This window comes from Pongo pygmaeus, chromosome 9 (genome assembly GCF_028885625.2).
Source record: "Pongo pygmaeus isolate AG05252 chromosome 9, NHGRI_mPonPyg2-v2.0_pri, whole genome shotgun sequence".
NCBI lineage: Eukaryota > Metazoa > Chordata > Mammalia > Primates > Hominidae > Pongo > Pongo pygmaeus.
The window spans coordinates 72,949,524-72,976,946 of NC_072382.2; the positions used below are offsets into that span (position 1 = coordinate 72,949,524).

General features: G+C 44.6%; 1 protein-coding gene and 1 non-coding gene across 50 annotated transcripts in view; both read right to left on the bottom strand.

Moving 5' to 3' along the window:
- The window catches only part of NUMA1 (nuclear mitotic apparatus protein 1), a 77,691-nt gene that overhangs the window by 22,620 nt on the left and 27,648 nt on the right, over positions 1 to 27,423 (bottom strand). For 28 of the 49 annotated variants that reach the window (XM_063672018.1, XM_063672012.1, XM_054440064.2 and 25 more), the window contains 2 exons: positions 10,321 to 10,394; positions 3,699 to 3,784 (listed from right to left, as the gene is read on the bottom strand). In XM_063672018.1, the coding sequence (XP_063528088.1) occupies positions 3,699 to 3,784; positions 10,321 to 10,362 (128 nt within the window). In that variant the 5' untranslated portion in view covers positions 10,363 to 10,394. Of the gene's footprint in view, positions 1 to 3,698; positions 3,785 to 10,320; positions 10,395 to 14,163; positions 14,257 to 14,751; positions 15,165 to 15,313; positions 15,564 to 15,801; positions 15,925 to 16,178; positions 16,495 to 27,423 lie in introns of those variants that run through there. The other 21 variants (XM_063672014.1, XM_063672003.1, XM_054440049.1 and 18 more) reach the window with 11 other exon arrangements.
- On the bottom strand, positions 22,201 to 22,307 carry LOC129009103 (U6 spliceosomal RNA). Its single transcript, XR_008492645.1, has one exon. It is a non-coding gene; the product is annotated as a U6 spliceosomal RNA (small nuclear RNA).

Below are 27,423 nucleotides of genomic sequence, written 5' to 3' on the forward strand. Positions count from 1 at the left end.
TGGATCCCCTAGCTAACTGCAGTTCCATTTTCAGAAGCAGCAGGTGAAATATCACTTCAAGTTAGAAAGCTGAATTCTCTAGGCTACAGTGGGAGATCCTGATTAGTGGGCCCCTTGCTTCTCAGAACCTAAACTCCTAGTTCTTAGCCAACTTTCTGGAGGGCAGGACAGGCCCAGAACCTTCCAATGCCAGAGACATCCTGCAAGCACAAGCATCATCCAAGCCAAGACTATGAGTGTACCTCCCCCCATACCCCATGTGATTACAAAGGCTTCTTCCAAGTGAATCCCCCCCAGAGGCACTCTGTCTGGATAGTTGGTCTGAGATCAGAGACTTCCTACAAAGTCTTGAGGAGATGCTAATCTCTTACAGACTCCCAAATGAGCCATTTTCCCTACCCACCCACAATCTGGAATGTTGTGACTCCTTGGCTCAGTGTAGAGCAATATTTACCTCAGAGTATTCCATTAACTAAAATAAAAAGAGGTTCTCAGGTGAAATGTTTAAGAAATGCTGGGTTAAACTGAACATTTTTTATAGAAGAAGATACAACATGCATTATTTCCTAAACCTATTTGATCACAAAACCCTTTCCCCCCACCCCCTACAAAGCCTGGTGTAAGTAAAGCTGCATGGAGCATGCTTTGGACAACAGTACTCCTAGAGAAATCCAGCCCATCCTTTAAGACTGTGTTGAAGTCTCATCTCTGTCAGGAAGCCATCCACAACTCCTGCCAGTCATGCCTCGGCTGTCCCATGTCTTCCTGCAGCACTCATGAATGCAACTGCACCATTTACAACTGCCCACTCCAACTGCACTAGCTGAAAGCCAGGAATAAAGTAGGTGCTCAATACATACGGGCTGACTGACAACTGAGGGATGCTTTTTACTGAGAAGAGCAGAAATAAAAGTCAGCAAGACAGAAATGTCAGAACTGTAAGTTTTCTGGCAAAATGCCTCCACTATACTCTGTTATTCAAGTTTCACAGCTATCAAACAGATGGGACAGCCTTTTTTGCTTTAGAGTATTCACGCACAGAAGAACTGAAAGGGAAACTTGTCAGAGGGGTTGATGCCAGTTAATTTTCCCAGAGAGAAGGCCAAGTGGCCAAGCAATTAAACCTTCAACTCCCACAGCTTATTTTTTTTTAATTTTTTAAAGAATTATTTTTCTCAGGGTGCCCCTTGTCCAGTGTGCAGACAGGAGCCACCCAACTCCCACAGCTTCTATCTACCCTCCAACCTTGCCATCCTCTGCTGCTTTCTGCTGAGAACTAGGCTGCTGATTTAGGTTGGCACTAGTAGCAGTATCAGAAATGTAAGAGCCAGAACATATTAACTAAGAACCTCCATTTCCCAAAAGGAAGCTGGTCTGCATTGTCCTGGATCTGAGATGGAGATTAGCGTTAACCTGGGATTTCAATATCGCCTACCTCCAACCCCCGCTTCTACTGCAGCCTAGGTTCAGGCAACACCCTAGAAGACAACTTGAAAATGAGCATCTTGAATTTTTGACCCTTCCTATGAAAATTTCCTACCAGGTTATAAACCTACAGTGGCTAACCCAAGGACAACACACATCCTTACTCTTGGGCACATCTACTGCTCCTGTCACCAGGCCAAGGAAATCTCTCTCTTCAAAAGCAAAAGTTCCTTGATATATTTTGAAGTCAAAAAAGCATGCTGCCCCATATTGTGTTACAATACAAGGCATATTATACCTGGCTGCTTCACTTTTAGTGAGGTTAAAATTAAACAGAGAGTTAGGTATTGCCAGACTAATGGTTTTACCAGCCATTAATGTCAGGTGCCTGGATCTATCACTTCCTTAGGGTTTGCAAAATAATGATTTTCAATATTAGTTGCAAAATGCTGACTTACAGGTGGTACACAACCCCAACTATGAAGTATCCTTGCCAAAAAAAAAAAAAGTGAATCAAGCTTAGATCTAATTATCAGTACATAGGCAACAAGGGGAATAGTGGAACAAGTTAAGCTGTACCATAATAATGCAATTAACAAAATCCAGGATTTAAGGATTTCTATAAGATTAAAAAAAAATGAGGTGGTGTCAAGTGGGGAAAGAAAAAAGCAGGAAACAAAACTGGTGACAGGAAATGACCCCTGATGAAAGATCTTAAACACCAGGCTGAAGATTTTAGGTTTCTACCTATTAGAAATGAATATTCATTGAGGTTTGATGAAGACTCACTGAAGTGTCACAAAGAGGACAAGATTTGAGAAAGATTCTTGAGAATTCGTGTATAGGAATGCAAACTGCAATAAGGGAAGATTAGAGAAGAACTAGGCCATGAGGGCCTAGTATCCAGAGTGAGGCAGAGGGACGGATGCTGGATGTGAGCAGAGAGGATGATGACCAATTAGAGATCAGCGCCAAGGAGAGAGAGAAGTCAAGATGATGTTGAAATGTCCTGCCTGGGTAACTGGGAGAGAAAATGGTAGTGTCTGGACCAAAATAAGAATAGTGACTTCTTTTAGAGGTACTAAGGCAGGTCCTGGTTAGAGCCATATGGAGTATTAAAAAATCCTATAAGATAACCCACGACCAACACACACTTCAAATGAAAAACCACTTTAGCAGACCCATCTGTCCTAGGCTACTTGGCCCCACTAGACCTTGCTGATAGAGAATACCAACTCATCTCTTCACTCAACAAACATTAACTAAAACCTAATCAATGTAGCATCCTAAGCTAGGTAGGGAGGACCCCAAGATGAATCAGACACAGTTCTGGCCTTTGATAAGCTTAATTCTACCTTCTTTCCCTATCAATGAGCTGTTACCTATGAATAGGTAGCTAAAGTGCTTGCTTCAGAGATGTGAGTCCCTGATACCAGTTCCTAACTGCCACGTATGGCACATAAACACCTTCAACACTTCAGTCTATCCTTGGCCTGGGGCAAACAATCTAATGTGCTTTTTCTTATTAAAAAAAAAAAAAAAAGACAACTGACCTATGCTTGGTCCCAGAAAGACAGGATACTGGGAGGAAGCCCCACTCTATTCATTTCCCAGATAACTGTGAAGTTCAAAGGAAATGTGCTAAAGACACAGACCAAAAGGCCAAACTACAATCCTTGCTGCATGGTAACAACAAGCTTATTAAATGCTCATGGACCTCAGAAAGCAAGTTAATTGAGGCAGTAAAAACCCCGGAAGTGTATTTATTTAATAATGGCTTAGAAAGAGGCATATCTGTACTGTGCTAACAAGTTAGAGATGAGATTTCTAGGTGTTTCTTCTTCCCTTAAGATGTAAGAGCTTCCGCTTCCCCTTTCTTCCCTCAGAAGGTTGCAAAGAGGGCTTGTGGCATAGGGTAGGGATGAGTCAAGAAAGGAGGGTTGTAGAAGGCTTCTGGTGAGACAAGAGAATGGGGAACCCAAGAGTGAGCACTTGGGAGAATGTGAGGGCTTGGAGCCTTGGAGGTTCTCCTGTGCAAGAGTGCAGAAGCCTCAGGATGGGACAAGTGTGAAACCTCTCCCATGGAGTGGCACAGCGACTGGAAGATGAGGTCAATGTATTCTTGCCTTTAGGCCCCACCCTGGCTTATGATGTCCCAATCCTGCCCCTGATTTCTGGTCATAGCCATCACCAAGTAAAGAGAACAAGTACAGCCCCCACCCCAGCAATCAGCTTTGCCTTAGAGGCTAGAAAGGGGTATGGTGCGTACTCACATTCTGTCAATGATCTTGATGAAGATGCTGCAGTCCTGGAGCTGCAGCACAGCCTCCACAGGGTCAGCCACGTGCAGACTGTTCACCTGTGAATCAAAGGGAACAGCCTAGTGAGACCATTACAAATGCCAGAAGCAATGTGGTTTGCTCCTTTTCCCAGAGGCTTAATGTGAGTGCTTACAGTTGTAGGCTATAGGAATACAAGAACTGATGATTCTCAGCTTTTTAATTTCAGGAAGGAGTGCTGTTGCACTCACTCATCCAGTTACAGCCACCTGAAATGCAACTATCAGAGAGCCCTTCCTTTGGCTTCAACTAAATAAAAGCTTAAACTTTCCTAAGATGTTCCAGCACTTGGGAGTATTTTGGAAGGATACACCAATAAATTGGTACTACCATTGCTTCTAAAGAGAGGAACTTGACAGCAGGGAGTCTGAGGTGGGAAAAGAAAGGCTCTTACATTATAACTCTCTGTAGCTCCTGAATGTATTATAGCTCTTTGTATTTCTTGAATGTTTACATTATAAGTTTCTGTATCTCTTGGATTTTTATATTATAGCCCTTTGTGGCTCTTGAGTTTTGAAATATCTATTCAAAACTTAAATATTACATATATGCTATACACTCCCACAAAGATATAAAATCTTATTAATACATTTTTATTCTTTCCACACATAAAGCTTTGGCTAAGGGGAGAAGGGAAAAACAATAGGGGAACAAGATGATTTTTTAAAAAGGGGGTGGAGGGAGCCAGGCGCGGTGGCTCACACCTGTAATCCTAGCACTTTGGGAGGCTGAGGCGGGAAGATCACTTGAGCTCAGGAGTTCAAGACCAACCTGGGAAAAATGGTGAAACCCTGTCCTACAAAAAATACAAAAAATTAGCCAGGAGTGGTGGCACATACCTGTAGTCCCAGCTACTTAGAAGGCTGAGGTGGGAGGATCACCTTAGCCCAGGGAGGTCGAGGCTGCAGTGAGCTGAGATTGCATCACTGTACTCTAGCCTGGGTGATAGAGCAAGACCCTGTCTCCAAAGGGGGAAAAAAAAAAAAAAGAAAGAAAAGAAAGAAAAGGGGGGCGGGGGGGGGGCGATGAAAGAAGAGGAGCTGGGAATTTCAAAGAAAAACTTCTTAATTCTAATTTAGCTGCCTGTTCCCATTCTTTGGCTTCAGATAGGCATACATTTAAATCAGTTTTTACCACTAGAATATTCACCAGAGGTCACACACATCAGGTACACAGGTTATTCAATAAGTATACACAGTCAACCTCTACAGGAAAACCTCATGAATTCCATAGGCACTAAAGTTCAGAAGGAGCCTGGGCTGAAGTTTACTTTTTTATTACTATAGGAAGAAAGGGTTTGCTAAGTTAATTATTCACATATTCAACACTAAGAGGGGAGAGAGACTGAGCCTGCTTTAAGAAACAAGGTATTTTAAAGAACTTCAGCATAGTGGTTATGTGCAGACAACTAGATTCTATTGCTTATAAATGTGTTCTCTATATTTGGGCTGGGAGCCAGTACATATACATTTTGGGCCCAGCTCCTCCACAAACTTGCCAGCAACCTTTGTTACAAACTTAATTTCTCTCTGCACTAGTTTTCTCCCTTGCCAAATGGATGGAATCCCTACTTTATCTACTTCAAAGGACCAGTGTGAGCTCAAATGGGATTATGGATGCAAGAACACATTAAAAAATACAAAGTAGGCCAGGTGCAGTGGCTCACACCTGTAATCCCAGCACTTTGGGAGGCTGAGGTAGGCGGACTGCTTGAGGCTGGGAGTTTAGGACCACCTTGGGCAACATAACAATACCTTGTCTCTACTGAATAAATAAATAAGCAAGCAAGCAAGCTGGACATGGTGACATGTGCCTGTAAGTCCTAGCTATATAAGAGGCTGAGGTAGGTGGATCATTTGAGCCCAGGAGCTGGAGAAGTTACAATGAGCTATGATAGTGTCCCTGCACTGTGGCCTGGGCAACAGAGTGAGACAGCTCAAAAAAAAAAAAAAAAAAAGAAAGAAAAAAAGAAAAAGTAATAAACATAAAGCACTATTATAGTTAATAAAATTAAAATAATGAAGTAGATATAACATTTGTATTAATAGTTAAGTTAGCTGCATGCACTATAGAATTAAGAGGATTTTTAAAAATCAGTGATTCCTCTACAGATATGATAGTATTTATTTCAGTTAAATACTTTCACATTTAAAAACAACTTTTAGGCCAGGTGCAGTGGCCCATGCCTGTAATCCTAGCACTTGGGGAGGCTGAGGTGGAAGGACTGCTTGAGGCCAGGAGTTCAAGACCAGCCTGGGCAACATAAGGAGACCCTGTCTCTACAAAATAATAATTTTAAAAAATTTTTAGCTGGGTGAGGTGGCTTGCGCCTGTATGCTCCTGTAGTCCCTGCTACTCGGGAGGCTGACATGGGAAGATCGCTTGAGCCTGGGAGGTCAAGGCTACAGTGAGCTATGATCACACCACTGCACTCTAGCCTGGGCAACGGATTGAGACCCTGTCTCAAAAATAAATAAATAAATAAATAAATAAATAAATAAATACAATTTTTAGGCTAGGTGTGGTGGCTCATGCCTGTAATCCCAGTGCTCTGAGAGGACGAGGAGGGAGAATCGCTTGAGGCCAGGAGTTTGAGATCAGCCTAGGCAACATAGCAAGACCCTGTCCCCAAAAATTAAAAAGAAAAAAAGAAAGAAAAAATAGTCCAGCATGGTGGTGCATGCCTGTGGTCCTAGCTGCTCAGGAGGCTAAGGTGGAAGGCAGAGGATTGCTTGAGTGCAGGAGTTCCAGGCTGCCGTGAACTATGAAGCTGCAACTGCATTCCAGCCTGGGTCACAGAGCAAGACCCTATCTCAAAAAGAGGAATCTTTTAGATGAATCCCAGTTAAAACAGATTAAAAGTTTTTTTTTAATGTGAAATAAAATATGACTTATTGACGACTTAAAGAGTTTGCTAATATATTTATAATATATTTATACTGTCTTTTGAAAAAAGCTCAATCTAATTGGTCAGGACAGGTCATTGTAAGTTTTCTAGGAAGATTCTGAAAACTTCAGGCCAAGATTCCATTTTACCTGCAGAAAATGAAGAGACTGCCAAGGCTAAACCATCTCCTATCGATACCTGCAATCTAGGTAAAACATTCAAGGACTATGGATGCTTGTTCACTAACAAGACTAAAAAATCATACCAATTAGCTGATGTAGTCTCCTAAGGAATCTGGATTCATCACATATACCAATTAAGTGATAATCCAGCCACAGTTCCTTTCATGGATATAAAAAGATTTTTCTTCCTGTGAATTATTTTTGCTCTCAAGTGAAAAATCATTTAAAAGTTGAGGAAGTAGAGAAGTTCCTTCATCTCTAGTCAGGGCATAAAACATGAGAGTGAGGACCAGGCTCACCACATAACTCAAGAGTTGCCTTTAAGGATTGCAGGGTTGCTTAAGGTTGTCAAATCTTAAAATATCCTGTAACCGTTTATTCATTATTAACTGCTGTTTACAGAATAGTTTCAAGGTATAATTTAAGTATTAATAAAATAAGCCACTAATTTATTTTGATGTTATAAATTACTGAAAATTCAGAAGACAAAAAACAGAGCTCCCAATAATTCTAGTATTTTAATACAGGTACTTTTAGCATTTTGATATATTTCTTTCGTTTCTTCCCTAGGTAATTTTTTTTAAACTGTAGTTGGAATTATCATGTGTGTGCATGTGTATGTTCTATGCCACTCTTCTCACTAACATAACAGATGCATTATTTCATGCTACTACAGTTTCGTAAAATTTGCTTTAGCTCCACAACTTTTGTTGAAATTGAAAAAATTCTCTATACTATATTTATATATATTTTTAAGAGACAGGCTCTTGCTATGTTATAGGTTGGAGTGCAGCAGCTATTTACAGATGCAATCATGGCTAACTGCAACCTCAAACTCCTGGGCTCAAGCAATTCTCCCATCTCAGCTTCCCAAGTAGCTGGGACTACAGGTGTGCACTACTGAACCCGGCACATAAAACTATACTTTAACATTTTCATGCATATTCTTTGTTGGGTTTTTTTTTTTTTTGACACAGGCTTTCACTCTATTGTCCAGGCTGGAGTGTAGTGGCACAATCACAGCTCACTGCAGCTTCAACCTCCACAGCCTCAGGTGATCCTCCCACCTCAGCCTCCTGAGTAGCTGGAACCACAGGAGCACACCACCACACCCAGCTAATTTTTGTATGTTTTGAAGAGACAGGGTTTCACCATGTTGCCCAGGGTGGTTGCAAACTTCTGAACTCAAGTGATCCTCCACCTCAGCCTCCCAAAGTGCTGGGATTACAGGTGTGAGCCACTGCACCTGGTCTCATGCATATTTATTGTGACTTTTCAGAAAAGGATGTAAGTAGCTGCTATAAATAAAACTAGTCTTAGGCCAGGTGCAGTGGCTCATGCCTATAATCCTAACACTTTGGGAGGTCAAGGCGGGTGGATCACTGGAGCTCAGGAATTCAAAACCAGCCTGGGAAACATGGCAAAACCCAGTCTCTACCAAAAATACAAAACATTGTATTTTTTTTGAGGTCACATTAAAATTGAGGTCAGAAGTTTGAGACCAGCCTGGGCAACTTAGCAAGACCCCATCTCTACAAAAAGTTTTTAAAAATTAGCATGGCATGTACCCCTGTGGTCCTAGCTACTTGGGAGGCTGAGGTAGAGGGATGGCTTGAGCCCCGAAGTTTGAGGTTACAATGAACTATGATTACATCACTGTACTCCAGTCTAGGCAACAGAATGAGACTCTATGTCTATTTTTTAAAAAAAGAAAAATGGTTGGCTCTCCAATTGGCCCTGATTAATCAGTACTCAGGGTGAATACTAAAATATCCTGTGTCAACTAGCATGCCCAGGAAGTATTTTAAATATCAAGAACTATGATTTATTGAGATAATATGCTAAATGACTGCATGTATGTGGGTACTTGTGCACACTAAATGTATCTTATTATCCTTGTAATAACCCCATGAGGTATTTTATTTTATTTTTTCATGGTGCCAAGAGAAATTAGAACTCTATGAGGTATTTTAATTTAAAATCATCCCCATTAAAAAAAATGATACTGGCCAGGCGTGGTGGCTCACACCTGTAATCCCAGCACTTTGAGAGGCCAAGGAGGGCGGACCACAAGGTCAGGAGATCGAGACCATCCTGGCCAACATGGTGAAACCTGTGTCTACTAAAAATACAAAAAAATTAGCTGGGCGTGGTGGCGCGTGCCTGTAATCCCAGCTACTCGGGAGGCTGAAGCAGGAGAATTGCTTGAACCCGGGAGGCAGAGGTTGCAGTGAGCCGAGATCACGCCACTGCACTCCAGCCTGGCAACAGAGCAAGACTCCATCTCAAAAAAAAAAGATACTGAAGATACTGAGAGGCCAACTTGCCCTGGGTCAGAGAGACCAGTGCTGTAATTCTATGCTGGGCATGTGACTCTGAGGCCCATATTTATCACCACACTCCATGGTCTCCTCTGTTTCTTTAGCTTTACTTATTTATGATTTTTATGTATATTTTTGAAACATGGTCTCACTCTGTTGCCCACGCTGGAATGCAGTGGTGCAATCATGGCTCACTGCAGCCTCAACCTTCAGGGCTCAAGGGATCCTCCCACCTTAGCCTGCCAAGTAGGTGAGACTACAGGTGCATGACACCATGCCCAGCTGATTTTTAAATTTTTTGTAGAGACAGGTTTTTGCCATGTTGCCCAGGCTGGTCTTGAACTCTTGGGCTCAAGCGATCCTCCTGCCTCAGCCTCCCAAAGTGCTGGGATTACAGGTGTGAGCCACCACATCCAGCCTCTCTAGCTTTAAATATCCAGTGCACTCTATTATTTTTTCATTTGCCATTGTCTCTGGCAGAAAATATACGAATCATCTAGCAAAAGAATTTTGATGAAGTAATTGGCAAGGCAACATTTGCTGATGGACAATGGCAACAGACAGAAAGGTGGTAAGAGAGTGATGCAAACCTCGTCCTAGATTAAAAGCCTTTGAAGACCAAAGTCCCTGCATATGTTGGTCATTAAGGTCAGCATTTACCCTTTTTTTTTTTTTTTTTTTTAAATTTTTCAGACCAAGTCTCGCTCTGTTGCCCAGGCTGGAGTGCAATGGCGTGATCTCAGCTCACTGCAACCTCCGCCTCCCGGGTTCAAGTGATTCTCCAGCCTCAGCCTCCCGAGTAACTGGGATTACAGGTGCCCGCCACCACACCCAGCTAATTTTTGTATTTTTAGTAGAGACAGGGGGTTTCACCAGGTTGGCCAGGCCGGTCTCAAACTCCTGACCTCGGGTGATCCACCTGCCTCGGCCTCCCAAAGTGCTGGGATTACAGGCATAAGCCATCGCGCCCGGCCCACATTTACCCTTTTATTCAGAAAAATACACACGGAGCAGATGAAAATGCATTTCCATGCTGTCTAAAGGAAAACTATTTAGTCTAGAAATGAGAAGACTTTACATAGCCCTGGCTCCTACAAAACTCCTCTCCTAACTCTCTCAAGCTTCCTGGAGAAGTATAGCCAACAAAAAAGAGGAAGACTACTCACCCAAGAGAGGAGTGCAGACCCCCGGGTGGTGTGGAGTGTCATCTTGGTGATACCAGACAGTCACTCCAATGCGCCTGGAACCCAAGAGAGGAAGAAAAGCAGTTAAGCATATCAGATATCCATGATCAAGAAATAAAGGCGAAATGGTTCCATTTGCCAATTCTTAACACTTAAATCACTCTTCACTGAATCCACGAAGACACCATGGGAATTTTTAGAAAGCTGAGTACACATGAAAATTACTATAGAGCTTATATCAGAGACGACAGGAAAGAATTGTGCATTTAACTCAATGTCTACCCCATGTAATTTTTCAGTTCCACAGAAGATACAACATTCAAAGCTGGTCTTCAACCCTACTCTTTGGGACATGATGCCCTTAAATATGGAACAAACATGGTTTTCAGACAGACCTGGGTCTGGATGCTGATTTAATGTGACCAGGGTCATAGGACCTTAGACAAGCAACATAACCTCTTTTAGTCTTTTTCTTTATCTGCAAAATGGGATCCACATACACCTCTCTGGGTTATTGTGATGCTTAAAGATAAAGCAAATAGTACGGTGCCTGGCATATGGTAGGTTGTCAATAAATAATTACTGTTCTTAAGCAGAAATGTTGATTTCCAGCACTTTCTACAGGTACCCAAATTGTACCTAACAATACCTAAGTCCTTGGGGAAACTGTTCTAGTTTCTGGATTTTTATATCCTCCACAGAAATGTCTCACAAACACGGTTCAAATGGGGGACTGAGAATATCCAAACGTAGTCTCTGGATGAGGTCAAGCCCAATTCCAGAGGAAATCCCATGGGACATTTAATGAAAATTAGGCACCTGTCCTGGTGTTCTCATCCCCAATTTCCTTTCCCATTGAGATTCTGCCACCTGCCTGCCAAGCTGCCCAAGAGACCACAGGCCAGATAACTAAATATTCACCAATACCTCCTAGCAGCCCTTATAATTTTCACTAATCTCCAGGGGCACAATGAGCCCTGCCCCCCCATCTCCTGCCACAAGTGCTCCGTCTGTAACTACTCTAGAAGTAGGAACAAGAGTGGTAAGAGCCACATCACCTGTAAGTCTCCCCATATATTAGCATCTCCAGAGTGTGGGCTCTGTGGAACCAGTCTACTGTATGCAAGTTGGGGATAAAGAAAGACATCATTCTTGCCCACAAGGTGCTCACTGTCTAGTAAGGGAAAGAGATACAAAAATCTGAAAATTCATTCCCCATTATCTCTTGGTCCTTCCTATCCAAGTATACTCTGTTTATCACCCAACTGAAAGGTATTTTCTTAATTCCTAAATATGATCATCCTCGCTGGGAGCAGTGGCTCACGCCTGTAATCCCAGCACTTTGAGAGGCCGAGGCAGGTGGATCGCGAGGTCAGGAGATCGAGACCATCCTGGCTAACATGGTGAAACCCTGTCTCTACTAAAAATACAAAAAAATTAGCCGGGCATGGTGGCGGGCACCTGTAGTCCCAGCTACTCGGGAGGCTGAGGCAGGAGAATGGCATGAACTCGGGAAGCGGAGCTTGCAATGAGCCGAGATCGCACCACTGCACTCCAGTTTGGGTGACAAAGCGAGACTCCGTCTCAAAAAAAAAAAAAAAAAAAAAAAAAAAAAGATCATCCTGTGCTAGAAGCTACATGGAAAATGGGAGACAATGACATGGTCCTTGCCTTTGAGGGGCTTATAGCAGGGTAGGGAGTAAAATTAAACATACATGAAGCACTAATAGAAGAAAATAATTAAATGCTAAATATAACTAAATGCTAATTACAATTAAGTGCTTCCTGACCCTGCAAAATCCAACATGATTCCGAAACATGTCATACCAGCATCAGTCTTGGAATTGAGCCAATTCACCTGGGCTTTGGCAAGGGCAAATGAAATGGTTAAGAGAGCTCTCAGGAGGGCAGAGAAGCTAAGGGGCTTATGTTCCTCAGTCTTGGATAATTATCATCAAGTATGCCCTATCCATGGGCAAGACTGTGTAGCCCTTGAGGCCAGGCATGGATGGATGCAGATAGCCCCAACTACTGCACTGCAATAAGGCTTTTCTGTGGCTGACAAGACTAAAGCTCGAGGGACCACACTTGGCTCTGTGGTGGGGCGGCAACAGCCAGACACTCAACTGGGGCTTCTTTAAAAAAAGGCCTCTGCGCTATTAAATCACAAGGAATGAGGCTGAGATCACCTCTCCCCCATCCTCACTGCTGCCTATAGACTTGCAGTCCTTTTGATGAGGCCCAACACTTCGAAATTTTATCTGCAACTGCAGGCAGATCTTGCCCCCTTTGAAAGATTCACAGCTGTGCTACTAAAAATGTCCTGAGGTTTAACCAACCTCTTCATCTCAGAGGCAAAACATACAACCCTGAGGTTCTCCCAGGAGAGCCTGTCTAAAACTAGTTCCACTGTTCAAGAAAATGAGTGTCAAGGCTAAATATTCTTTTCTATGTTCCCCAGGCACAGAAATACGAGGAACCCAATATTCACCACTAGGAACTCCTGAAGGACTTTGTCTACTCTTCAGTTCTAAGCCTGTAAAGAGGTACTTTCCTAGAGACTGAACATCAGGGTGGGAGAGGCTTCAGGAGAGCCCCAACCATTCCCTCTTCTCTGGGTAAGGAATGACTGAAGCCAGGAGCACAGCTAAGTCTTCTACATTGGGTCTATAGCTTTAAGTAGACTTTGGCTGGGAACCCAAGGGCTCCCAGCCAGAGTACCATCCTCCCCACCCTCCCCCTGAAATCTGAGGCAGGCCCCACCCAGTACACTGGGTGATGCTGATGGAAAAACAGATCCTTGCGATTGTAGCCTGGAACCATTTCACAGAAGGATCTGCTGAGATCCACCCCAGCTGGATCAGGCACCCCCCCAACCCCCGCAACCCTCACTCAATAAACAAAGAAACAAAAGGCCAGGCCCTCTGATGGCACCTTTGGAGTTCCCATCTACCTGATTCTCTGAGAAAGAAATTCCCCCAGAATCTAAAACAGAGGCCTCACCGAGCTGGTAAGGCACCCTCTCTTTTCCCTGGTCTCAAGAAGTAACCAAGGACACAGAAGCAGTTGCGTTATAAACTTAAGGCCCTGCATCCTTTTTACATTTCCCAAACTGACTCAATGCAGCTCCCCCACATCAGGACCAATTCCCACATTTACAGTAACCCCTCTGTTTCCAGAAAATAAATATCAAGATAAGGAAAGTGACACTAAAGAGACACGCAGCCACTCTGCCTGTACCCTCTCTGGACCTTAAAGAGTTAAAGCCTAGCCATGATTTCCTACCAGGGCTGAGGCTAATGTAAACCACCTGCTCAGACGCAAGAAGCAGGACCAGAGGGTCAAGTTGCTGAGCTCTGGAGTCTGTTCTGAAAAAGCTTCAGTTTTAAGTACAGAATAAGTGATAGGCCAAAGGCCAGAGGATCTGAGCTGCAGCAGCACTGCTCTCCTTACCCTGCCCTTGGCCTGGGTGCCAGCTCCTTTTAGACAGCCTCTTAGCCACTTACTGCCCATCAAGGGAACACCAGACCTACCTCAAGATAACACCAAAGTGACCTTTGGTCCCAGAGAGTTGTTAAACTATACCGATCTCTCAGCTCATGGGCCCTTGCTTCTGCTGAACCCTCATTCTCTTAGTGCTAACTCCCACTCCCAGAATTTCAGGGCCCAAAGCCCACACAAGCTCCCACCTCAAAGGGTCCTTCCCAGAACCCCACCCACTTCTCCACCTGATAGTTCCAAAGGCCTACAGCCTCACAGCTCACAAAGGAAATGGCTGCCCCATCTGTGCGCCAGTGCTCACTTGCAAAATTTACCACCACTTACCCTGAGACTCTGCCTGCCTGTAGCCTAAGAATGCCATGCTCTGTACCCCTTTCTTAGAAAGATACTCCCCATCTGAGAGACACCCACATCCAAAGAGTGAAAACCCTGATCTCGGGGCTCCTCCTCCTCCAACTCTGGGACGGATAGGTCAGGAGGCACATGCAAGCAAACACCCAGATCTCACCTGGCAGGTTACCCAGAGGGGCCAGGCCACCCTGCCCTAGGCTAATAAGCTATAAAAACAGCATAGGAAATACTTTGCTGGTACATCCCCTGCCTCTCCGAAGATAAAAGGCAAAAGGACCAGTGGCTCCAAGAGATGCCATACAGAGAAAAACAATCTTTCTCAATTCCTGGGGAGTCCTGGGTAGACCATCTGGTCCAAGTCCAAAGAGTTTCCTGAGGTCGGGGCAAACCAGTTTGGTCCATCTAAAGGGACTAGCTTGGGCTGAAGCCTCCTCCTCTTCACACAGACCATCCCATCTTTGTAGCCTAGAGTTTGGCACAGAACCCCAAAGCCCTGGAGAGGAACAAGGGAGGGATTGCAGAGGAAACCAAGATTCTCTGGTTTCTTCAAAAGTGGCTTACAGATGTCTGCCCCTTCTCCCCGTGCTCTCGAGGGTCCAGATCAGGATGATGGCAAAAGAGCTGCAATCAGGAACCAGACCTGCAACCAGGCCTGCAGCCATGTATTGTACACACACACTGACCTGGGCCCCCCACCACTATATTCACACACCCCGGTCCCTACCAGCTGACAAAATGAACCTTTTTTCACTGCCCACCACCGCGCACACACCCACGGCCTCACGCAGAAATGGTGAAGCCCTCTCCTGAGCTGTCTCTACAGCTCAACGTGCAGGCACAAACGCTTTCCTTCTCTGAACAAAAACATGCTGACATCTACGCAAGGGAGAAAGAAAGCAACCCTTTGCTCTGAAAGGCGCCAACTCCCGGATGTTGGCAAGCTCTGCTCCACAGCGCCTGTTTCTGAGTATGTTTACTTGCTCTCCCTCTTCTCTCCCTCCCCTTTAAGGATGGCGCAGGAAAGGGAGGTGAGGGGGGAGAATCCACCCCACCCCCTCGTCCATGTTCGAACAAAAACCAGAAAGAGTGAGGGAGAAAAAGTCTCGGTGCGGGGGGGCCTTACCAGACTCCTAAAGCCAAACGTATCTACAGGTTTTAATCCGCCATTAGCATTTAAATCTTGAAAGGAGAGGAGGAAGGGGGGGCCAGTGGAAAGTAACCCCACACACAAAAGAAAAGTTGTTGGTTTTCTTCTCAGTCTGCCTGGCAGGAGCGATCTTCCTGGCTGACAGCCAGAAGTGCGTCACAGCCAGGAGTCTGCTTTCTTTAAAGGCACAGCAAGCTTCCCCGATCTGGGAGCGACAGCAAGCAGGGGACTCTCAGTGGGGGTGGGGCCCAAAGGGAGGGGGTGCACTGGAGAGGAGGGGCTGCAAAGGGGAAGGCTGGAGGCTTGGTTCACGAACAAGAAAAGCAGGACGAATGGGGGCGACGGGTTGGGGGTGAAGGCACAAGCAGGCAGGCAAAATTACTGAACTCCAACAGCAGCAAGAGCCAAGGCAAACTGTGGCATAAACACACAAAACACATCTTACAGTGGCCTGCCTGACAAACCTGGGATCAACCGGACACTCCCCCTTCGCTCTGTTTTCCACCCAGAGTTTAAGGCAGCAGTAATAATCTGTCCATCTCTCTGGACAGCAATGGAAGGGTAGGACAAGGGCTGTCCTGATAATTAGATCAGCCCCTGCCTGGCAGACCGCAGGGCAAGGAGGAAGACCCGGGAACAGAGGCTTTTAAGAACAAGCAACATGCAGGCCCTTTAATCGGGGGCAGCTTCCTGCCGGCCCCAGGGCAGGCTGTGTCTTTAAGCACAACCATGCCACTCACACACAAAGCGCCTTGCCACCTTCCATGGGCACCGCCTGCCCTGCTCTGGGACACGGCCACCCACTAAGTCCATTCCCCGAGGGAATCTCTCCAGCCCATACCTTCTGCGTGGCAAGGCCAGGATGCTGTGCTGTGCCCGCTCCTCCCCCTCCGCCACCCAAACAAGAAGCCCAGGCAGATTCTGGCCCTGGAGTACAGGCCTGCGCTGTCCTGTGCTGCGTGCTATTGTCGGCTGTGGAATGGCCGCCAAAATCCCAGCTGTGCTGCCAGAACCTAATCCCCTGTTCCGCTGAGCATTTGTGGGGAGGGGCTGAGGGGCCAAGGCACGAGACCGAGTACGCCAGGCACTGGCTGCAGCCCTTAACAGACGCAGGCACCGGGACTTGTAGGCTCTGCTTCTCCTACATGGCTGAAAACAAAAGATGTCTGACTCTTAGAAGACAAAACCACAGCATTTCCCCCCACTGAATAGCGAACTTCACCAAGGCTGAAAGGGAAGCCCACCAGATGGTCAACAGGCACCCCCTAATCTTATGCCACAAACATTTACTGAGCACCTACTATGTGTAAGGCACTCCTATAGGAAACTGTAGGAAGTATACAAAGATGAATTAAGCCCAGCATCCGCACTGAGGTAGGTTGTAATTCACAGGAGATAAGAAATGTGACTTTAAGATTAATTTCAAACTGGTGTGCTAACTTCCATAAAAGCTTTAAAGAAAAATTCTAACCAGTTTAGAGTAGGGAAGGATTACGAAAATGAAGTGCCATTTTAATTTGGACCTTGAAACACAGAGGTAGCATTTCCCCAGATGGAAACAGAGAGGTGTGGGGAGGAAGAGAAAGCAGAGAGGAGGCATGGAAGCAGTGGGAGAAAGGGCTTGAAGAGTGAGGTGGGGTCAGAGAGCTAGGAGAATCTTGAACCTCAAACCAAGGAATCAAAGATTGATAAGTTTGTTATTAACACAAAGCTGTGGTATGACAAAAACTGTGCCCCAAGTTTATTCTGATATATACCTGAATGAGACTAGCAGCAATGAGGAGAGTCAGGAGGCTGCACAGTCAGGAGACAGGTAATGAGGGCACACAAGAAGGTAAGGTAAGAAAGAATGGAAAGGGGGCTTGGCACGATGGCTCACACCTGTAATCCCAGCACTTTGGGTGGACCACTGGAGTCTGAGAGTTTGAGACCAGCCCGGGCAACATAGGGAGATCCCAACTCTACAAAAAATTTCATGAATAAAAAATTAGCCGGGTGTGCTGGCCCGCACCTACAGTTCCAGCTACTCGGGAGGCTGAGGTAGGAGGATTACTTGAACCCAGGTGGAAGCTGCAGTGAGACATTGTGGAGACAGGGTAAAGAACTGATAGGAGGCAGAGAGAGGAACTGTACAGGGGAGGAAAGTATGAGGGATGATATGCAGAATTAAACTGAGGAGATGACAGGATGTCAGAACAAGAGAGAAAACAGAGTATAATAAATAGTAGCTGGTGGGGCATGGTGGCTCACGCCTGTAATCCCAGCACTTTGAGAGGCCAGCCTGGGCAACATGGCGAAACTCTGTTTCTACCAAAAAATACAAAAAACCACACAAAAAAACAAAAACAAAAAATTAGCCAGGCGGAGTTCTTTTTTTTTAAGGCAGGGTCTCTGTCACCCAGGCTGGAGTGCAGTGTTGAGATCATAGCTCACTGTAACCTCAAACTTCTGGGATCAAGTGATCCATCTGCCTCAGCCTCCCAAGCAGTGGGAGTACAGGTGTGTGCCACCATGCCTGGCTAATTTTTTTTTTTTTTTCCTGTAGAGACAGGCTCTCACTATGTTGCCTAGGCACAGCATTATTTTAAATTATTCTCTAAAAATTCTATGCTTCTCCCAAAGCCCTGGGATACAGGCATGAACCACCACACCTGGCCCAGAGTTGTCTTTGTCTTTTTCTACTAGGGGCTATACTACAGAGGTCACAATCATTGGCTACAGTTTATAATATATAGGCTAAAATGTTTTACATATAAGATAACCAGTAAAACTTCATGATTTAGAAACAAATTAGTGTCTTTTTTAGTGTCAAAGTCCCAGCTACTCAGGAGGCTAAGGTGGGAGAATTGCTTGAACTCGGAATGAGCAGAGATCGTGCCACTGCACTCCAGCCTGGGTGACAGAGCAAGACTCTGTCTCAATAAATACATAAATAAATGGACAGATAGATAAACAGAGAGACAGAAAGACATATAGTAGCTAATGCTGAGTGCATACTATGTACCCGACACTATTCTACTGACCTAATATGTACGAACTCATTAATTTTAAAAACTCCCTTAATGAAGTAGGTACCATTATCATCCAACTTTAGAGAGGAGGATATTGAGCCATGACATTAAATAATTTGCCAAGATCACATAGCAAGTAAATGGCAGAAGTCTCTACCACATGCTGCTAACTATTTGACATTGGCAAGAAACTTCTGAACTTTAGTATCCCTATTTGTAAAACAAGAATAAAGACACCTGTTATAAAGCAATGAAAATTAATTCAATAACACCTATAAGGTGTCCAACACGCTGGCTAGCATGTAAGGCATGGATGGGTGCTTCCTGCGACTAATTCCTACTTGGCATTTTGGTCCCTTGTCACCAAGGTGTCCAAGCAGAAGTTGGCTCACCAATTGTTTGGGAAGCCAGAGAGGGTATTCTGCCTGGAGCAGGAGACTGGATCCTCTGTCTGTCTGCCTTCTTCCCATCAGTCTGCCTCTCTAGATTTTACTTTAGGGTCCAGCTCAAATATTTAATATATTTGATTTAATATTCTCAACTCCTCAAATATTTAACAGTTAACAGGGGTTACTTTGGGGGAGGAGTTAGATTGTAGGGAACATTCACTTGGGGACTTTCTATGCTATATGTTTGCTTTTTTTTTTTTTTTTGAGATGGAGTCTTGCCCTGTCACCCAGGCTGGAGTACAATGGCATGATCTCAGCTCAATGCAACCTCCGTCTCCCGGGTTCAAACGATTCTCCTGCCACAGCCTACCAAGTAGCTGAGATTACAGGCACCTGCCACCATGCCCAGCTGATTTTTATATTTTTAGTAGAGATGGGCTTTGACCATGTTGGCCAGGCTGGTCTCAAACTCCTGACCTCATGATCCGCCCGCCTCAGGCTCCCAAGTGCTGGATTACAGGTGTGAGCCACTGTGCCTGGCCTTGCATTTATTTTTAATAATCTTGTATTACACTGGTGATAAGAAAAATGTAACTACCTCCTATTCTTGGCACGTATGTGTATATGCATGAAAATCTTGTCTTCACATCTAGAATGGAAATTCCTCAAGGGCATAACCAGTTCCACCTCTCTCTCTCTGTGATCCCCCATAACACCTAGCACACTAGGGTTCCTTAAATCTGCTTCTCCAAACTACATCTGGATGTCAGGTTTACAAATTCAACTTTCTGGCCACCAGAGAATGACTGTGGTGGGTGGTTGGGATGAGGTGGGGGTGGGGGTCAGACCAAGGCTCATTGCTGTAGGCTCCCCATCACCCCGCTGCTTCTTCCAGGCCCTGTAGGCTATTCCCACTGTATCATTTGTAGTCTGTAGTTAGCAATCACTATTAGTAGAAATGGAAGTTCTTATCCAAAGGAGCACCATGAAAGCAAAGGCAAAGCAGATACCAAAACTTTTATAGAAAAGCAAAGTGGCAAACATAATTGTTTGGGTTTTTGTTTTGTTTTTGTTTTCTTGAGACAGAGTCTCACTCTGTCACCCAGGCTTGAGTGTAAGTGGCATAATCATGGCTCACTACAGCCTCAGCCTCCTGGGCTCAAACAATCCTCCCACCTCGGCCTCCGGAGTAGTTGGGACTACAGGTGCATGCCACCAAGCCTGACTAATTTTTGTATTTTTTTGTAGAGACAGTTTCACCATGTTGCCCAGGCTGGTCTCGAACTCCTGGGCTCAAGCGATCTGCCTGCTTCTGCCTCCCAAAGTGCTAGGATTACAGGCATGAGCCATCACAGGCCTGGCCAAACTTAATTTAAAGACTGGCATTATCAATGCTCCAGAAAACGTATAAGGTGAAAATAGGAGGGAGGCCTGCTAAAACTGCCCTGGCCACATATGGCAATGGGTCAGCCCTGAAGCTTCCTATACCAGATAGAATTGATACTGTCTCAAAAGCGTACAAGAGGTCTCCCCAGCCTGGCCCCTTGCTCTAAACTCAAGGCAACAGCTTCCATCTGTGCAGCTTCCGAGAGGCTGAACCTTCCCCTAGAACCCCTCTGCAAAGCTGCCAAGTTTCTGGGCCAGCTCTTCAGGACAGCCCAAGGAGCCTGGCCAGTTTTGCCAGCCTTTCCCTCCTCTTCCTCCCTCCTGTGGCAGCAGCAGAATTTCCACAGCCCCTCTCACAGCCTAGACAGGCAGCAGGTGGCCACATGGCTCCTGCCTGATTCTTACTGTCCTCAGAAGAGTGGGAAAGGAGTGGTAAAACCTTTCTAGAAAAAGAGAAGAAGGGCCGGGCATGGTGGCTCACGCCTGTAATCCCAGCACTTTGGGAGGCTGAGGCAGGCTGATCACCTGAGGTCAGGAGTTCGAGACCAGCCTGACCAACATGGAGAAACCCCATCTCTACTAAAAATACAAAATTAGCTGGGTGTGGGGGCGCATGCCTGTAATCCCAGCTATTCAGGAGGCTGAGGCATGAGAATCGCTTGAACCCGGGAGGCGGAGGTTGTGGTGAGCCGAGATCGTGCCATCGCACTCCACCCTGGGCAACAAGGGTGAAACTCCGTCTCAAAAAAAAGAAAGAAAAAGAGAAGAAAAGAAAGGGGTGGAAAGCGGGGAGAGGGAGAGGAAGAAAGAGAAAGAAAGGAACAAGGGAAGGAAGAAGGGAAGGAAGGAAGGAAAGAAATTACTTTAAATTCAGTAGGGAGGGCTGGGCACAGTGGCTCATGCCTTAATCCCAGAACTTTGGGAGGTCGAGGTGGGCAGATTGTTTGAGCTCAAGAGTTCAAGACCAACCTGTCCAACGTGACAAAATCCCATGTCTAGTAAAAATACAAAAATTAGCTGAGTGTGGTGGCAGGAGCCTGTAATCTCAGCTACTTGGTAGGCTGAGGCAAGAGAATCACTTGAATCCGAGAGGCAGAGGTTGCAGTGAGCTGAGATTGCGCCACTGTACTCCAGTCTGGGTGACAGAGTGGGACTCCATCGCAAAAAAAGAAAAAAAAAAAAACAAATTTTAAATTAAAATAAATAAATAAATTTCAGTAGAGTTCAGATAGAGGTTGGAGCAGGGTGGTGACTGGTTAGGAGCACAAAGGTTATTTCAAAGGGTCAGGTGATCCTCCTGCCTCAGCCTCCCAAGTAGCTGGGACTACATGCACATGCCATCGCACCAAGATTTATATTATCATTTTTGAAAGTTTAAACAAAAAAAGTCTGGAGCTGGGTGTGGTGGCTCATGCCTGTAATCCCAGAACTTTGGGAGGTGAAGGTGGGAGGATAATTTGAGCTCAGGAGTTCAAATTCCTCAGGAGTTCAAGACCAGCCTGGGTAACATAGCGAGATCCCCATCTCAACAAAAAATAAAAGAATTAGCCAGACATGGTGGTGTGCGCCGGTAGTCCTAACTACTCAGGAGGCTGAGGTGGGAGGATTGCTTGAGTCCTGGAGTTTGAGGTTATAGTGAGCTATGATCATGCCACTGCACTCTTGCCTGGGCAACAGAGCAAGACACATCTCAAAAAAACAAAAACAAAAACAAATAAATACTAGGAGAGTTCAAGTCCCCAGTCATCCCCATGGGATGATTCTAACACAAATAATTAGCCTGGCACTCAAGGCCCTCCATGACCTGCAGCTTCTAGAGTTCTAGCTTCTAGAGTCGTTATTCCCTTACCCAAACCCTCCACTCTGCCAGGCAGGTCTATAAAGTTACAGTTTGTCCTGAGGATTAGACAAGATGACCGCAGGGGACAGGCTCTGGATTAGCTACGAATTATAACAGTACCAGCAACGATAATGATAGTCTTTATTATGCCAGGACATAAGTGACAGAGAAAAGACTAGAAGGCATTGTATTGGGCAGTTTTGTTTATTATACTTTATTTTTTTAATACAATTTAAAAAAAATATGGAACTCTTCACAAATTTGCATGTCATCCTTGCACAAGGGCCATGCCAAGCTCTATATCGTTCCTATTTTATTTTATTTTGTTCCAATTTTAGTATACATGCTGCCAAATCAAGCACTGGGCAGTTTTAAAAATGAGGAAATCTGAGGCTCAGGAATTAGGTGACTTATATGATCTAGTCATGTAAGTAGTAAGTTGTCCACCTTGTCCCTATATTACTCTCTTTTTTTTTTTTTTCCAAGATGGAGTCTCACTCTGTCGCCCAGGTTGGGGTGCAGTGGTGCGATCTCAGCTCACTGCAACCTCTGCCTCCTGGGTTCATGTGATTCTTGTACCTCAGCCTCCCGAGTAGCTGGGATAATAGGCATGAGCCACTGCACCCAGCCAGCCTATATTATTCTCTACGGCTGTTAAATAGGCAATCATTGAGTGAATGAATAAAAGCTAGCACATTCTCAGCAAATCAAAGAAGCTGTGTGCTTTTCCTCATGAAAATCAACTTTTTTTATTTTTTGAGACAGAGTTTTGCTCTTGTCGCCCAGGCTGGAGTGCAATGGCACGACCTCAGCTCACTGCAACCTCCACCTGCCAGGTTCAAGCGATTCTCCTGCCTCAACCTCCCGAGTAGCTGGGATTACAGGCGCCCGCCAACACGCCGGTCTAATTTTTTTTATTTTTAGTAGAGATAGGGTTTCACCATGTTGGCCAGGCTGGGCTTGAACTCCTGACCTCAGGTGATCCACCTGCCTGGGCCTCCTAAAGTGCTGGGATTACAGGAGTGAGCCACCACACCAGGCCGAAAATCAACTTCTTAATCAAAATAATCAAACAGCTCCAATTTCAAAACTAATCACTAAAGAATTTTTTTCTGAGGATCCGAGAGCTTTACAAACATTAAAGGGCCAAAACTCCTCTAAAAACAGCAAGCACCAAGAAAAGTCTTCTACTAGGAGGGATGTTGGCAGTATTTCAAGGGTGAGAGGGGGAGGCTGGAAGGAAATGCTGGTGCTAAAGGGAAGGACTGCTGTTTCAGGAGCCTGACCTTGAGCTTATTTACCATGGCCTCATTCTCCCTCTCCAGAGGATAGTGGCTGATTAATGAGGCAGTGTTGGTAAGCCTGAGGCTTCCTGGGGAGAAAAGCAGAGGGCAAATCAAAACCCAGAGAGGATTCATTATAACATCCAACAGGCCCACTCAGTTCTCTCTCAAGAAGGCCTTTCTACAAAACAGCTAAGAACCTCTCCACCCTGTTTCACTGTCACAGAGGAGTAAAATGGCTCTGTCCCTACAGGTAACATATCAACATATCTAGCACAATGTTTGCTCACAAACACAGAACTAATTATAAGAAATGTGAAAGAACCTGAAATGGAGGGGGAATACTCTTACTGGAGACAGCCTCCATAGTGGTAGAAAACATAGTAGATCTGGTGTTGAAAGCCCCTGGAGGGGTGATGGGTCACTTACTAGCTATGTGGCTTAATGCAAGTCACAGAGGCAAATTACTGAGAACCAAGCTAGGGTCGGATCATCTCTAAAGTACCTTTTCAGAGCCAGGCACAGTCGCTCATGCTTGTAATCCTGGCACTTTTGGAGGCCAAGATGGGAGGATCACTTGAGCCAAGGAATTTGAGACCAGCGTGGGCAACATAGTGAGCCCCTGTCTCAAAAAAAAAAAAAAAAAATATATATATATATATATATATATAATTTGTGTGTGTGTATGTGTGTGTGTGTATATATATATATATATATATATATAATATATATTTGCCTATCCATCTATCTATCTATAGATAGATAGATAAATAGACATATATCAAAAAAAGAAAATTGGCTGGGCATGGTGATGTCTGTAGTCCTGGCAACTTGGGAGGCTGAGGTGGGAGGATCACTTGAGCCCAGGAGTTTGGGGTTATAGTGAGCTATGATCATGCCATTGCACTCTAGCCTGGGCAACAGAGTGAGACCTTGTCTCTAAAAAAATAAAATAAAGTACCTTTCCACTTCCAAAAATTCCCATGATTCTTTCCACAGGATACCATTCTCAACAACAAATCTTGTAGTAGAACTTGTCTCCTCAGAATCTGGTCAAAACATCACTAGTTAGGGTGTTCTTTCCAAAAAAAAATAGCAAATCTCCTAGAAACAGGCACATTGTGTGCTACCCTATTAGGACCCACCCCCAAAGCGAGGCACATGTGGGTGCTTCATTAATACTCTGTTGAAAAGTGGAGGTCCTTGGAAACTGGTAGTACCAACTTAGCATGGCATACAATGAAAGGTGATTGGAGCCACACTCGAGGAACTACAAGGCAGCTTTTCGTAAATAAAAGCCACAGAATGCAATTTATAACTACATCTGTCTAAACAGACTAAAGAAAAGTAGCTTTCTATACCTAGGTTTTCACCCCTTCTCCTCCCCACCTCTCTACTTTATCATCCCTGTCCTACACAGCACTGAGACCCCTGTCTTTCTGGTTCCAGGTCCACTTTTCCTTTTTCCACACCAGAATGCCTTTAATCACTGATAGAAATGAACAAACATGAATATGAGTTCTAAACAGGAAGACAGATTGCCTCAAGAACCAACTTGTCAATATGTTACTAATAAGTGAAATAAGTGGGAATGGTGTCTAACATGGGCATGATAAAATAAAACTCTAAAATACATACTGTGCTAGGGATTTGAACAAACTTCAGGATTTTTAAGGAAGACTATGTCTCACATATCAATTAATCTTCCCAAAAGAACCCTAAGAGGCAAGGTTTGTTCCAATTTTATAAATTAGGAACCTAAGGCTCAGTAAGAAGAAAATACCTGCCTCAAAGTCGACTGGTAAGGCTGCAGAGCCAGAACTCAAAGAGACGTCTTCTAAATCCAGTGCTCTCTCCAGCACATCTCAGCTACATCCTCTATCTTTCTCATCAGTATAGGTCTTTATGTATACAAAGCATTTCTGCATTCATTGTTCATACTGCTTCTGCCACAGCTCATGAAAAGGACAATGCAGGTGTCTAAATGGCACCAGATCTATAACCACCTTTTTTTTTTTTTTGAGACAGGATCTTGCTCTGTCACCCAGGCTGGAGTGCAGTGGCACAATCATAGCTCGCTGCAACCTCAAACTTCTAGGCTCAAGTGATCCTCCCGCCTCAGCCTTACAAGTAGCTGCTGCTACAACAGGCACGCGCCACCACGCCTGGCTATTTTTAATTTTTAATAGCAATGAAGTCTCGCTATGTTGCCTAGGCTGGTCTCAAACACCTGGGCTCAAGCGATCCGCCTGCATTGACCTCCCAAAGTGTTGGAATTAAAAGGTGTGAGCCACCGTGCTCTCCTAACCACACTTCTAAAGATGCTAATAAATAACGTGATCACCATTAGAGAAAATAAATCCTATGTATCTGGCATCACTGAGAAGTACAAAATTTCACACAAGCAATTTTCCTATTAACTGAAATTTATCCCTTTTAAGGCAAAGCTCTTTCTTTATATCAAAACATATTCTCCAAAATACATAAGACATGTTACTCTTAGAATTAATGAAATTTAATCAGGGATATTCAACCATAAACATGATATAAACATCCTACATACTGTGTTAGGAATTCAATTTTTTTTTTTTTTTTTTTTGAGACAGGGTCTCACTCTGCTGCCCAGGCTGGAGTGCAGTGGTGCAATCTCAGCTCACTGCAACCTCTGCCTCCCAGGCTCAAGTGATCCTCCCCACCTCAGCCTCCCAAGTAGCTGGGGCTACCGGTGTGCAGGACCATGCCCGGCTAGTTTTGTACTTTTTGTAGAGATGGGGTTTTGCCATGTTGCCCAAGCTGGTCTTAAACTCTTCAGCTCAAGCGATCAGCCCACCTTAGCCTCCCAAAGTGCTGGGATTACAGGTGTGAGCCACTGTGCCTGGCCCAAGGGTAAATGTTTAAACTTGAGTTTATAATCTTGTAGAGGAAGAGACACATCTGTAACCATAATATGAAGCCAAAGAACATGGGCTTGGGGTGTGCTGAAAGGAAGGTAAGATAACACAAGCAAGGTTAGTGGGGACAAATAACCCAGGGTGACTTACTGAAGAGAAGTGGGAGGCACTGAAGAGTCCTGGGCAGGAGAATGGTATACTACTTGTGCTTTTTGAAAAGATGACTCTAGCACAACAGTGAGGCCAGAGGCAGAAAATGGACTTAGGTGGCAGCTGTAGAGGTAGAGAGAAAACTGCACTGCCAGGGCAGGGGCAGTAGGAACTAAAACAGGTGGATCTGAAACGCATTACAGATGTAGAGACAATGCTCTTAGCATATAGGGGTGTGGGAAAGGTGGGGAGCTAAAGAGAACACTAAGATTCTTGCTTTCATGGAAAGATTTCAGAATGAGAAAATAAGAGTAGGTACTGGTTTAAAGGAGCTGTGAGGGACTAACTCAGGATGGGATGATGGGGAATGCTTTATAGAGGAAGTGACATTTAAGCTAGATATTAAAATATGAGCAGGATAAGTAGTTTCACCAAAAAGTAAAAAAGGAGCATTCTAGGCAGAGAAAACAGCATGTGCAAAGACAGAGCATATTACAGTTGAACAACGGCATGCAGTTTTAGGGAGGTGCATCAGATGATAAGAAGGGTAATAAGTAAGGCCAGGGGCGGTGGCTCACGCCTGTAATCCCAGCACTTTGGGAGGCCAAGGCAGGTGGATCATGAGGTCAGGAGATTAAGACCATCCTGGCCAACATGGTGAAACCCCGTCTCTACTAAAAATACAAAAATTAGCTGGGTGTGGTCGCGCGCCTGTAATCGCAGCTACTCAGGAGGCTAAGGCAGGAGAATCATTTGAACCCAGGAGGTGGAGGTTGCAGTGAGCCGAGATCATGCCACTGCACTCCAGTCTGGTGACAGAGCAAGACTCCATCTCAAAAAAAAAAAAAAAAAAAAGGTAAGTAATATTAAATTGTGAGGCAGTTGCCTCATGCTAAGAAATTGTAGGTGATGAGAAGACAATCAAGGTTTCTAAAGGAAGAGGGTAAAGGGGAGCAGCATGATCAGGGCTATGTTTCAGAAGGGAAACTGTGTAAAGCACAGACTGGAATGGTAAGACACAGGAAGAAGGCAATAGAGCATAATGGCTAAGATTATGAGGTCTGAACTTAAGACAACCTAATACAAATTCTGGGTTTATAGCTTAATAGCTCTGTAACCTTGGGCAAGTTATTTAC